The sequence below is a fragment of the Alternaria metachromatica genome (assembly GCF_023757995.1).
Source record: "Alternaria metachromatica strain BMP 0045 chromosome Unknown scaffold_3, whole genome shotgun sequence".
NCBI lineage: Eukaryota > Fungi > Ascomycota > Dothideomycetes > Pleosporales > Pleosporaceae > Alternaria > Alternaria metachromatica.
Window position 1 is genome coordinate 211,169 of NW_026055494.1, and position 13,743 is coordinate 224,911.

The following is a 13,743-nucleotide window of genomic DNA, read 5'->3' on the forward strand; positions in this document are numbered from 1 at the left end:
CACGACCTAGACCGAGTAGGAGAAAAGGCCAGGGCGCTGCGAAGACTAGGTTATTTCCGGGCATTTCAACTGTCCGAGAGCCACCAGCAACGGCCCCGTGGTTGTCCTCCGCGGACGCGCAGTTTTTGGTTGATTGGCTACAAAGATCGCGGCAGGATTTTGGCAACGGGTAACGCGCTGCACTACGGCACGACGGATATTCTCCTTCGATGGCAGATGACTAATTCATGGGACTTGGAAGATGATTGCGATGGTTGGTATGCATATTATTACATTCTACATACAATATTTACCCTTACATCAGCATCGTCCGTCGCGGAATAGAGCGCCGTTATTCATGTCATTACCGCGTCGCGCGCATTCAGGTCGCAGTCCCCCTAGTTTCCAGGCCACCAGATGTAGTTGTTGGTCTCCTCTGGCGTATCGAAGACAAGCTCACTGCTCGAGTCGGCCGGCCGATCTGGGAATGCGTTGGCCTGAATGTTCCAGACCTTCATGTCGGAAGCCTTGACAGTAGAGTTGCTGCCAGTCCAGATGCTGAATCCAGTGCTGTCGGTACGAGCAGGGTAGATACGAGTCGTAAGCCAGAAGCGGTCGTTGACAAGGACTTCTACGAGAGATCCGTCAACGAAGATGTCCATATGAAGAGACTCGGTGGTACCGTTGGAGAACGTGTAGGGGTAGAAGTATCCGAGCATAGTATAGTTGGCGAACTCAACGATAGAAGATGAGTGTGAGCGGTCGACGTTGATGGTGTAGTTCTCAGGACTATACCAAATGACGGTCTCTTCTTCGTGACCAGGCGATTGGGCAATGACCACACCGGCAGGTCCAGTGAAGTCAGAAAGCGTAACCTGGAGATTCATGTGGCTGCTACCATTGCCGGAGATCGCGCCGGAGACACAGGCATTGTCGCCAGTCTCGATGACATGGGGCTCAGCTCCAGCGTGGAAGCCTTCCACAACCTCAGGTAGAGGACGGGCTCCTAGAGTGTATCCAGTGAAGGTACCATCACTGTGTTCTTCAACACGAGTGTTGCCCTTTGTAGTCAGACCGCCATTGGTGTTGACCAGGTCCTTGGTCTTAATGACGTACATCTCTCGAGGGATGGCCATGGCACCTTGGTAACCCATCTGGTTGATCGCAAAGTTGTTGCTCTCCTCGTTGGCCCAACCCCACTGGACGCGACGATCGTTCTTGGAGTCCCAGAAGCTAGTCACTGCGTAGAGAAGACCAGAGTCGATGGCACCACCCGACAGGGGAGTGAACTCAGCAGAGCCATTCTCTCTTCTGGTGACCTGGCCCTCGTTCCATAGACCCCACTGTGCACGTGGATGCCAGGTAAGGTTGCCGCCTTCAGTACCCTGTAGGAAGCACGAAGTCAGTACATGTGTCACATGTAGCCGCCACGGCCGGAACTTACCATTAGAACGTAGTAATGAACGTCGTCATCTTCATCGGTCAAAGAGAAAAAGTTCGATCTGTAAAATCAGTACACGAGCGATTGCAGCGAACGGATACTTGCTTACACTTCGAAGTTGAAGCCATAGGTTCCGGTCTCAAGCAAAGAGCCAAGAGTCTCGTTCCTCTCGGGCTCCCACAGAGCGCCAAGGAAAGTCCAGTCTGTCAAGTTGCTAGCGGGAGCGCTGTAGAAGGGAATACGGCCACCGCCACCCTCGCCCTTGATGCCAGAACCAAGAACCATGTACCAGTGGGGCTCCTCTTGTCCTAAAAGAGCATCCATCTCCGGCCAAGGCTCGACGAAAGGATCGCGCCATCCGGTAATATTCCATCCGCTGGGTGGCTCGGTCATAATAGGGTTGCCAGCATACTGCTCCCAGGTTTCGCCGCCATCGTTAGAGATGACGATGCTCTGGCTCTCAGTTCCCTTGATATAAGGTAAGGCCCAGTTTGTGGGGAGATACTGGACGGAGGTGTAGAAGGCGATGAGAGTACCGTCCTGCTGTCCTTGGAGATTGTAGGGCTGTGCCGAGCCTGAGAAGATGCCAAGACCATAGTAACTGCTGTTGTCGGAATCAGGAAAAGGACCGGTGCCAACAGACTGAGCCTGATCATCTTCCCAGCCTCCAACATCTGTCCAAGTAATCATGTCTTTGGAGGTTGCATGACCCCAAGAGATGTTACCCCAGTTGACATGGTTGGGATGCCACTGGTAATGGAGGTGATATCTCTCCGTGGCAGGATCGTACATCATTCCACATGCTACAGAGATAGAGGTACGAAGTCAGTATTTGTCTCACATGCACTTCGTACAGCCAAAACTTACGATCGTTGAGCCATCCTGCCGGTGCGGAGAAGTGGTACGTAGGGCGCCATCTTGTGAAGAGAGTGTTGTTGCCCAAGCCCTCGATGATATCGGCAGTCAGTACAGCTGGCACCTCCTGTGCGCCGACGGCGGAGAGGCTGCCAAGCGCAATGCTCAGGAGAGGAAGAGATCGAAACATGATGAGCTTGCAGATCGATACTCAAATCTAACAGCAGCCATGAGAGGTTTATGTACTTTTCCGCAGTAAACAAGCAGGGTCCACCAAGATCATTTGTGATCAAGATATTTGAGTCCAAGAGCTTGCGCCCCGAGCCTATGGTCTGGGCTGGCGCAACCCCGAAGCTGGGTGCAGTAGCTTGATGACGATCCCCGCAAATTCGGCACCAGCTCTCCATGTACCCCACAATCGGTACTGGAAAGAAGAAAGTGTCGTTCTCGAACATGCATGGAGAGGCTGGTATGCGCCACTCGGTCATCTCTTACACGTTTGCTAACGTGATGTGACATAGCAGCGAGTCTCGAAGTCCGGGAGACTCTCCGATGAAGCTCGTGATACCTGCGCCTGGTCCAAGTCGAAGAAGACTTTTCTTGTATACACGACGTGGCTTGGCTGGAAATTACCGACAACGGTCCTTAGTAAGTGAATGGGTTGTTGTGCTACCGAGTATTCTCCCGAGATCCAAGTCTTACTGCGGGGATAACCAAGGGCTTGACTATGGAGAATCCGGACGACATCGGAGTCTTTGGGGTAGCTTCGGAGCGTGCAGCCACCCCATACAAGGGAAAAACTGAGCACCCAGGAGCCTACGTCGCCGTTAGGCCACCAACTTCGCAAGCTTTTATCTTGATGTAGGCTCTAGGGTATTCGGTTTTTCCTTTAAATGGGGTGCAGCCCTTGCGCAGGAACGCTCGTGCGGAGGAACGAGCAGTCCCATGGAAAGGCGGCATGGAATGGGGTACCATAGATATCGAACGCATACGCGCTATTGCGTGCCACGATACGTAGGCATGGTATATGCTCTCCCCAGCATGTGGTATTTTCTGGAGGTAGTAGTGCAGAGTAGTATCATCTGAGATGTACTGATGAGCGATGCATCTCAAGGAGAACATACGCGAGTGTATGGGTGAATGAGGTGGAAGTCGCGCTCTCGGGAGACCGTGGCGGGCCCGCGAGACGTCATTGCTGGCGGGCGAATCAGGTTGCTTCCCTCGGAGCCTCCACGTTTCCTTTCTCCCAGCACCGCCGCATCACGCGAACGCGACTCTTCCCCGGTTGTGTTCGCTCTCGTCACCCTCAGATGGGGACACGCATTCCTTTCTAGTCGCCTTGCACCTTCACCACCGCACCATGAGTCGACTCAAGCTCTACGTCGCAGGCTCGGCCGCCATGGCCAACATTGTGCTGATGCGCGCATACTACGAGCGCCCCAACTTCTACTCGGCCGCCGTCTACATCTCCCAGAGCACCGGCTCGCTCATGTTCCTCGTCAACCTGATGCTCATCGTCGCCGCGAGCTTCGGCTATGGACTCCAACGCCTCTTCTACGGCCCCCTCCGCCCCATCGAGACCGAGCAGCTGTACGACAAGGCCTGGTTTGCTGTGAGCGAGACACTGCTGGCCATGACCATCTTTAGGGATGACCTCGGCATGTGGTTCTTCGCAATGTTCCTCTGCTTGCTGGCAGGCAAGGTCTGGCAGTGGATCGGAGAGGGGAGAGTCGAATTCCTCGAGCAACAGCCTCCGGCAAACCCAAAGCTCTTCCACACGCGCCTCATGAGCTCCCTGCTATTATCCGTTGCCTTCGACATCTTCATGATGCAGTACTGCATCGATTCGATCCTGTCAGAGGCACGGCCGGGTGTCATGGTCATGTTTGGCTTCGAATACGTCCTCCTGGCCACCGCATCGATATCGACCCTACTACGATACGCACTGTCGCTCGTCGAACTATACATTACACACCGCCAAGAGAAAGCACGAGAGGAGGCTCGTCGTATCGCAAGGGAACAAGCACGCCAGCAGGCTACAGCAGAAGGAATTGAAGCGCCTGCTGAGGCAGACGACGATGAAGACGAGGGCGACGTGCCCGGATGGGAAGAGAAGGGTCGCTGGGTATTCTACTTGGATCTCGCGACCGACTTTGTCAAGTCCTTCGTCTACCTGGGCTTCTTCGTCATTTTGATGACTTTCTACGGCATACCAATCCACATCATGAGAGACTTGTTCATGACCATCCGATCCCTCCTCAAGCGTATCCACGACTTCATCCAGTACCGAAACGCGACCCGCGACATGAACACACGCTATCCAGATGCGACGGCAGAAGAACTCGAGCGGGAGAACACATGTATCGTCTGTCGCGAAGAGATGCGGTCATGGACACAACCAGGCGCAGACGGTGCACAGCCAGGTCGAAGAATGGACGAGCGACAACGGCCGAAGAAGCTCCCCTGCGGCCACATCCTACATTTCGGATGTCTCCGCAGTTGGCTTGAGCGACAGCAGGTCTGTCCCACGTGCCGAAGGCCAGTACTCTCATCGGCGACGACACAAACTACGCAACGCAACAACCAAGCCAACCCGGGCGAGCAAAACCTCCAGAACCGAGAGGCACTGCGAGCAATGTTTGGAGGGAATGCGCAGCAAGGTGCTGTCGGAGGGCAACAAGGACAAGGTCAGGGCCAGGGTCAGCAGGCTGCACCACAGGGTGGACAAGCAAATCCTCCAGCAGGCAACATGCGCGTGTTCAACTTCGGGCCATTTCGGATCGCTCTCGGGAACATTCGCGTACCACCAGGACAACAGGACAATGTCGCTGTGCAGAACGCGATTCAGCGACTGCGCGAGCAAGCCAACGGAAACAACGCGGCGCAGAACCAAGATCATCAAAACCAAGCACAGGGCCACACGGGCTTCACGCCATGGGCTACTCCCAACCTTCCCACCGGCCCCATCCCCGGAGCGGTCGCGCTGCATCCGTCAGATATTCAGTCCGACATATTGCGCATACAACAGAACATCATTGAATCGATGCGGCACCTCAACGCACAACACGAGCAACTTGAGGTTGTCCATAGACTTCTTGCTGAGCTCAACAGACTTCAGCAGGCTTCAGGCGTGGCTGCCGCGACAGGCCAAGAGCTACCACCTATTGCCCCATTGAACCCACCTAACATGAACTCGTTCGTACCGCAAGCCTACTTCGCCAGAGGGTCCGTTCTGCGACAGGGCGATCCCGGTGTGCCTGAAGGCTTGACGCTACCGGAAGGGTGGACATTGAGGCCGATGGCACTAGCGCCACGGAATAGCCAAGAAAGCGCGACACGTCCATCCTCGCAACCTGGACACCCGGCGCCAGAGAGTGGCTCGATACCGCCTCAACTTCAGACAACACAGCCAGTAGCGGAAGCTGACGCAGGGCCTTCGACGTCCGCTCCCGCGGCCTCACAAAACCAGCCAGCTTCGTCGACTCCTAACCCGACTACTTCCGATGAGCCCTCCAATCGTTCGCCGAAGCCTGCAGAGCCTAGCTCTCTCGAGTCAAGCTGGAGCTTTGGTAACGTAGGAGAGAGGACTGAGGCCGAATGCTCAAGCTCTGCGGTCGCTGGAAGCAGCTCTGAGGGCCAGACTGCAACAAGACGGACTGTTACTGTTGAAGATGTCGAAGACGGTGAGCAGTAGCTGGACGATGGGCGATGACACTGTTACGGTTCTGTATTGCATAGCGAGGCGTTCGGGTTTGTTGATTATTCTGGAGCGACAGGGAGTCGCATGTGTCAATGGAGCACGACAGGGAATCCCTGCGAATGCCAATTCATCACACCGGTCGGTGCTCCACCGCGTTTCTCGAGTGTGTATTTGATTGTATCACCATCATTGAACAAAATAATGAAGCATGCCGTGTTAACCATTCATCTTGTATGCACCCCGCACGCACATGCTCTTCAACTCGCAGGAATCCAGCCCCCGAGACGACACTGGACGATGGTTTGATGCACATTCGAATGCACATGTACATGCACGCACTCGGCCCTCCACTACCAGACCCACAAAGCTTATCGATGCCGGCCTAGCCTGCCCCATCCCGTCGTCGCTTGCCGCTAGCGCGAAACACGTGTCCAGTCAAACCTCGACTGCCTCCCAAGACACCATATCGAGGCGGCTACGTGCAGGTCGTGAACAGCACCAGGTTGAAACGGCGGCCTAGGCGGTGCGAGGACGGTGGGTAGCACCCAGTAACAGCTGCAGGAACGCAAGCCCTGCGACACACTTGCAAGCCCTCGAGGGCGTGTGCAGACCAGGGTCGGGCTGCCAACGGAATAAGTGTAAGGGCCCCCGTCTTGGGCGAGCGTGTTAACGGCGACTTGACTCGACTTAACGTTGTGATTTGGCTTTTTGGATGACTCTTCATTCACTCTCGCTAATGGATGCTTAGACCGCACTTTGTTTCTTGCAATATTGTATACCTATCGTCCCTTTCTCTTCCCTTCTCTTCAGTTCCATTTTGCTTTGCATCTTTTCCTTGTTCGTTGTCTTGCGTTTTAGCGATGGCGGTCAAGTTGGACCATGCGCATGTTGCGCGTAGGCCTGAAGAGGCCGAGGTATCTACATGCGTCTCAGGCATCATAGAAGCTTTTCAAAATGGACTGGATATTTTCAAAAGCTTGCGCGAAAGAAGAAGAAAGCGCAGATCAAAGAGAGATACCGACACGCCTGATTCAACAAGTACTGCTGAGCACCAACTCTCAAAAAGCTTGCGCAGAGGGCCAGAGGAGGTAGCCGGAAAGTATACTGAATGCTACTACAGCGGCATCGGGCCGCGATTCGCAAAGGGCGATGGTAAGTATGAAATCCACCCAACACATAAGCCGTACTAACGTAATGCAGCTATCGCGCACCAGTCACTCGCAGAGACATTGATCAAATTAAACACAGGCCTCGTTGCCATCATCGCAGCGTTCCTGAACCATGACGCACAAAAAAGCGGAAAGGGTCACCTAGACATAGACTACAAGTCGTTGACCCACCTGTCCGACGCATCGCGGCGTGAAGCAATACAAAGCCTTACCCAGTTATATCAGCGACTAAGCCAATCTCAACTCCAGCTGCATAACATTGGCGCTCCACCGTGCCCGCGATGTGGCACAAGCAAACACCACGACTGCTCCTCTCGCAGCACTAGCCCTGAGAAGGAGAAGAAGAAGTCGAGCTCCACTCGTCAACGTTCCTCGGGTCATGTAGTCACACGCATGCCCATGAAGAACCGAAGCTCGAATGAACCCCGGCTCGTCGTCATGCGACCTAAGACCACCCGCAAGGGCAGCTCGTCGAGTAAGGAATCTTCTCCAGTGAAATCGCCGTCAAGTTCATCTCGCAGCTCTTCACCGCTGGCATCCCCTCAGCCAAAGAAGATCCAGATGGCTCCACAGCTACCCTTGTACGTACCTGTCGACCCATTCGAGCTTGAGACATCTGGTGTCATCAGAGGCACCCTAGGTGGCGCAGCACCAAAGGCCAGTAGTGGTGGTGTCAAAAAGCGCGTTGATTCCTTCGACGACCCGCGCGAACCATGGCCTCAAGAGAACGCCCACACAACTGCCAAATCGCCTTCCCCAAAGCACCATAACGAGCCCACCCCCAAGCTCCCCACCTTTACCCCTACATCCCGCCGCTCCCCATCTCCTGCTCACTCCAAACCCGCAGTCTCTTCCAAGCCTCCCCCAGTCCCGGAGAAACCCTCCTACCTATCCCCTCCACCACTGCTCGACCAGGCCCCAGCAACCCTCCACTTCCGCCGCCGCTTGGACAAAGCCACACCGTCGAGCTATACGTTTGCTTCCGGCAGCACGAGACTGGGAGAGATACCCGAGAGACGCTGGAACATGCCCTTTGATTACCAGGAAGCTGAGCGCCTCAACACTGAGGCTGCTTTGAATGGATACCCCAATGCGCCCACCGCAGATGCCAAGGACGCGAAGAAAAAGAAGCGTTTTGGCTTCATGCGACGAGGTGATTAGAGAATCATCTCGTCGGTGTTTCTTTTATGTTTGTACAATTGTTGTTCCTCTCTTTCCATGTTTTGTTTACTGCGGGTCTGCTATTCGCTCTTGCTTACTGGTGTTGGCGTTCACGCTGGTTGATTTTTCTATCTACTCTGCTGTTCTTTATGGCGTTGGTCGGCATCTCCTTTCCTCTCTCTCTCCACTCTTGGCATCCGGCCCTGGGGGCCTGGTAATCACGGCTACGATTACGATTCTTTACGCTCTAACGACTTTGACGAGGATATACCCCTTTCTTTATTGGTTATACCCTTTTCTTTACTTGGTTGTTAACGGCGGCATCTATATACCCATATCTTGTTTTTGTTAGCGATGTCTGCATATAGCAGATGCTCTTTGGATTACTTGGTAGTATGATTAATTTGGATATGGTTTTCGGCTTCTACAATTGAATTTTGTTTGGATTGATTATGATTTGCGACTTTCGATGGTGATGTCCAAGTAAAGTTCGATCTTCAAGAGGGCGTATGTGGTTTCATTCACCATATCGCCACCCTCCTCTACCCCTGCCTCTGCCCCTACTAGGCGCTACGTGTACTGGCGGAGGTTTCTTCCGCACGAGTCCCTCCTCTCCGAAGATCCAGCTAGGTGAGTCGTTCACGATGTCTACCATGGTCTTACCCTCAGCATTCCTTGCGGTTCTCTCCGCACCTTTCTCTAACAGCACATTGCATACTGCAGGACTAAATCCCATTGGGCGGTCAATTTCTGAAACCGACATGAGCAATGGGGTCTCCCCTTCTTGATTCAGTGCGTTCACTTCAACACCGTGTTCAAGGAGTACATCGATGATTGACGCAATCCTGACTTCATCTCCTGGTTTAGTGGCTTTACTTGCGTAGTGTAAAGTAGTCATGCCAGACGTGGTTTTGGCGCATGCATCGGCGCCAGAGTCGATGAGATAGCGGACAAGCTTCTCGTTGCCAAATTGAGCGGCGCCATGCAGCGCTGTCGAGCCATCTGCAGCAGTGGTGTGCAGATATTCACCATGGTTATGAAGTAGTTGTACTAGCTGTAGGCGTTCTTCATTACTGTTGGAATAGTGAGAGAAGAATTCGACTGCGAAGCGAAGTGGTGTCCACCCAATCTCGGTACGATCAGTCTTTCCCGAAGTGACATCATCAACATTCGCGCCGTTGTCAAGTAGCAACTTTACTACTGATATGTTGCCATGCTCGCATGCTGTGTGAAGTGGGGTCTCTCCTTGAAGGGTCCTAGCAGAAACATCCGCACCGTTCGCGATGAGAACTTTTGCGAATGAGGCATTTGCTACCAAATGCAACGGGGTGTAGCCGTCCTCGTCCGTACCGGACACGCTTGCTCCGGCCTTGATGAGATCTTCAACAAGACTCGGGTCATCGTCCGCGTCGCGAATGATGCCGCAAAGCGGCGAAGTTTCATTAGGTGCAACGTGATCAACGCGCAGCCCGTTATTCAGAAGAAATCGTACAGCATCTCGCGGCACGTGCGGTATGTGCAGGCAAGCCCAAAAAGCTGTAGAGTGTCGACCTTGATCGTCGCGCGTATTGACATCAGCACCAGCTTTGACAAGACTATCCATAATGCTAGAAACGCTTTTGTCCAGAGGGCAGCATAAGACTGGTGATCGACATCGGTCGTCACAGTCGTGGTCGTAAAGGGCGTAAATGAGAGCTTTCCCTAGTGCTGTCCCATTTCCGTTGAGGCGTACGGGATCTGAAAACCTTGCATGGTAGTAGTCGAGAAGCAGCTCAAAAGCTTCTACATGCCAACACAAGGCCGCTCTTTCTATGGCTAGCCGTACAGCTTCTAGCCTAGACATATTAGAGAAGTCGCGAGTTCCCTGCTTCTCTAGAATCAAGGTAAGGCAATCCACATGATTCTTGGATGCGGCGAAGAAAAGCGCGGATGGTGATATACTGATATTGTGGTCGAGGAGCGCGGCTAATGCATTTGGTTTTCCTAGCCAAGCTGCAAGGTCGAGTGCCGACAACGAAACGAAGTAGGCTGGCTCGATGTCGTCTTTGATTGTAGGATCTGAACCGGCTTCCAAGAGAAGTTGTACAACCGATCCGTGATCAGCGCGTATAGCGAGGTGTAAAGGGGTACAGTCGTTCCTGTTGCGGGCGTCGATGTTCGTGGTGGCGGTTGTGTTGTTCTCTAGTATAGATGTGACTAGAGCTACATCGCCTTTATAAGCCGCGGTGTGGATTTCGCAATCGCTGTCGTGAAGTGGGTATTGTTCCATCCACTTCCGTCCCTCCTCAGACATAAGGGCATATACTTCGGCATCTTCGTTCGGCATGCTGACTGATGACGAAGAGGTACGTGATGGAAGGAAGCAAGGTGAGATGTCGTATCCGAAGATAAATCCATGAGAGGAAGTCATATATCAAGAATCCATAAATAAACAGTTTGTCGCCCTTTGTCGCAAAAGGGCGCGAACATCTCGAATTCTGCATCTTTCAGGGCGTTCCATTGCGCAAATGGTTAGTGAAGGATTTCGGTAGATTACGTAGCGGAACCCATGGCCTGAGCGCGGTCGTTGCATGTCCTTCCATCAGGAGAATTCGCACATCTGCAGATGGATTTGTGCCGTGGTTCTTTCCATGCTGATGGTTCCTTCGTCATCTGAGTGCGTGCGTTGTGGCTCGTGCGGGGCTCTGACTCGGGGTGTCTCACAGTCTCGGGGCAACAACCTCACTGCAACTCATCACTTTATCCAACCGAGCACTCACGTCACTGGCTCTGAACATACCACCAACCTCTTGGGACTTCCCACAAGCAGGTACTGTGCAACAATGTGTTGGTGTCGCGTCAACTGATACCAGCGCCTTACGCCCTTGGTTCCGGCTGGTGGGTTCTGTACGAGATTGCGAACTTTCTCGCGACGAACATCAAGGCCAGATACATGATGAAGCACTTCATTTCAGAGCGCATGCGATCTTTGTCGCCCATATTCGCGATCCGATGGCTGCAAGGTACCCTCATGTACCCGTTCATGCACGTGAAAAGCCGCAGGAAACTGCGTTTCAGATCTCCTAAGCCCCTTCAGGTCTGTATTGTGTTGACCCGACACGAACATCCCCTGCGGCAGAGTTGAAAACTAGATCTCGCTTGCAGCCTGCATTCAGGGCGAATATGCGCGTTTCATCCATGGCAACGGCCAATGTATCCTCCACTCACACACATGCCTCGGATATCCCCTCAATGCTTCGAAAGGTCAACCGGCTGCTACGAAGTGATGGCCCATCCAACACCAACAACAAAAGGTAATCAGCACTGCTGACGACGAATCAAGAACAGTTCTGCTTTGTCGTAATCGGTTCTATCGAGTTAGTGAGCGCAAAGCTATGCGTTCGTCCAACGTCATACCAACGACAGGCCCATAAGCTTATTTACATATACCCCAGAAACTCGGAAGAAAACCCATCTGCCAACTTGGGATTGCAGGTACCAACATGCGACCTGTCACAATGCATCAGCCTATGTGGTCTTCCCAAACACGTCTGATATCCCCATTATCCATTATGGCGCGTTCCCCAGAGCTATCTCAATGGTTCAGATCTCCTCGACCAAGGTACATGCCTCGAGGTTAGCACAGACACGCTAGGTGCTTCTGCATCTCTGATACACTGGCCAGCCAGATCCCATGAACACATACCGCGCCGCAAAGATGACTTGTGGCGATAGTATTTGATGCTTGCCCCACCCACAGGATATGCGCTCGGTCGGCTCGTGGCCGTTCTTTCTACTTTCAGATTGCCGAATACGTGACTCTGGTAGTCACTTTGGCAGCTGAAGGTTCTCTAGTTTTGTTATGAGTCTATCGCAATATACCTCGCCAGAGTTTCTGGCCGAGGATCGAGGCCCAACTATCAAAGCGACAGCCTGCCTGCTGATCTTTTTCTGCACATCTTTTGTTGCCTTACGTTACTACTCACGCTATCTCACGAGTACCGCGTTGAACATCGAAGATGTTCTCGTTCCTTTTGCATGGCTAGCTGAGGTGGGCCTTTGCATTGTTGGTATCGGTAAGCATGCAACGCCTTGAAGACTGCTTGCGCCAGCTAACATATCAATCAGTCATGGTCGAAAAAGCCAGCACTGGACGACATATGGCCTACATTGCGTCCACAGATCCGGCAAAGATATCCGAGCACTTCAAAGGCATTATGATACAAGAGGTCCTGCATCCAGCAGCTGTCGCATTCCCAAAGCTCACCGTTGTACTGCTCTACTTGCATATCCTTACCAACAAGTACGAGCGCCTGGCTGCTAAGACGCTACTCGTTCTCATTCTTTCTACGTGGATCTCTTTCACCGTAGCTGTCGGGTTCCAGTGCATGCCTTTCAGGTTCAATTGGGACAAGAACATTCCGAACGGAAGATGCTTCAACGTTCAAGTCTTCGCGAACAGCTCTAGCGTACCTAACATCGCAACCGATTTGGCCGTCTTGATACTACCTCTAAGAACAGTGTGGTGTCTGAAGATCAGTGTTGGAAGAAGAATTGGGCTGTTACTCATTTTCCTGACCGGAAGCGTGTTAGTTGCCAGTTGTACTTCCCAGGCCTTATTCGTAGCTGACCGATATATAGTGGTATCATCGCATCCATAATCCGCACCGTCGTATTTGCCCAGACCCTCGCAGAAGCCGGTCCTCTTACAGATGTAACATGGAACCATGTTGCGCTCATAAACTGGACAATGATAGAGCCGGGCATGTATCTTCTCAGCGCTTGTGCCCTCTCGTTCAAACCTCTTCTTCGGATGTTTGCCAAGGCCCTCCATCTGCAGGGCTTCGTTACACATACAAAGTCTACTGTCGGTGTGACCAGAAGTCATGTCAAAAGAACATTCACATCGACCCACACGCAGCCTGAAGTCTTCGAGCTCGGGAACGTCTCCGAGTTTGGCAAGTTTCACCGATTGAGCGACGATAATGCGAGCAGTAGTACTGGTGGGATTGACGAGGGAAGGATCGAATTGACCGCACCGAAGACCGTTGAACTGAATACAGAGAGAAGACTCGACGATGAGCGTTGGGACCGCAGTGATGTCGCGAGCGACCACTTCGGGAGGGCGGTCTGATGTGTTAGCCAGATCCTCTTTCTACGACTAGATGTTTAGATGAATGAATGTACTTTACATATCCTACTCATCAAGATGAAGCGACATCTTCGATGTGTGAGCCTTCACGTCAACCTATGAAAAAAACTAAACAGGCCTGCAGCCTACATCCACATAAAAACGTGCAAAGTAAGTAGCCTAACGTCGATGTAGGCTCTAGATCTGTTCATTCTTTTTCTTGTATAGAGTGCCTTTGTTCCGGACATGCGTAGTGGCTGCAGTGCGGAACAGGACCGCTACCGATGCTGAGACCCACCCACCCTTTCGTACCTGGCACGGAACAAAC

General features: G+C 52.8%; 4 protein-coding genes across 4 annotated transcripts; 3 read left to right on the plus strand and 1 right to left on the minus strand.

Annotated features, from left to right (window-relative positions):
* Positions 1-377: 377 nt before the first annotated feature.
* Positions 378-2,465, minus strand: J4E83_001717 (uncharacterized protein; the record flags this gene model as incomplete). The annotated part of the gene is made up of 4 exons (XM_049328671.1): positions 378-1,364; positions 1,424-1,481; positions 1,530-2,223; positions 2,288-2,465. 4 exons carry the CDS (start codon positions 2,463-2,465, stop codon positions 378-380), a joined length of 1,917 nt encoding a protein of 638 aa, XP_049191643.1.
* Positions 2,466-3,635: 1,170 nt separating this feature from the next.
* On the plus strand, positions 3,636-5,969 carry J4E83_001718 (uncharacterized protein; the record flags this gene model as incomplete). Its single annotated transcript, XM_049328672.1, has 1 exon — positions 3,636-5,969. The coding sequence occupies one exon, from the start codon at positions 3,636-3,638 to the stop codon at positions 5,967-5,969; it is 2,334 nt and encodes a 777-aa protein (XP_049191644.1).
* Positions 5,970-6,835: 866 nt separating this feature from the next.
* On the plus strand, positions 6,836-8,305 carry J4E83_001719 (uncharacterized protein; the record flags this gene model as incomplete). Its single annotated transcript, XM_049328673.1, has 2 exons — positions 6,836-7,127; positions 7,176-8,305. 2 exons carry the CDS (start codon positions 6,836-6,838, stop codon positions 8,303-8,305), a joined length of 1,422 nt encoding a protein of 473 aa, XP_049191645.1.
* Positions 8,306-12,414: 4,109 nt separating this feature from the next.
* On the plus strand, positions 12,415-13,418 carry J4E83_001720 (uncharacterized protein; the record flags this gene model as incomplete). Its single annotated transcript, XM_049328674.1, has 2 exons — positions 12,415-12,872; positions 12,926-13,418. 2 exons carry the CDS (start codon positions 12,415-12,417, stop codon positions 13,416-13,418), a joined length of 951 nt encoding a protein of 316 aa, XP_049191646.1.
* Positions 13,419-13,743: the final 325 nt, after the last annotated feature.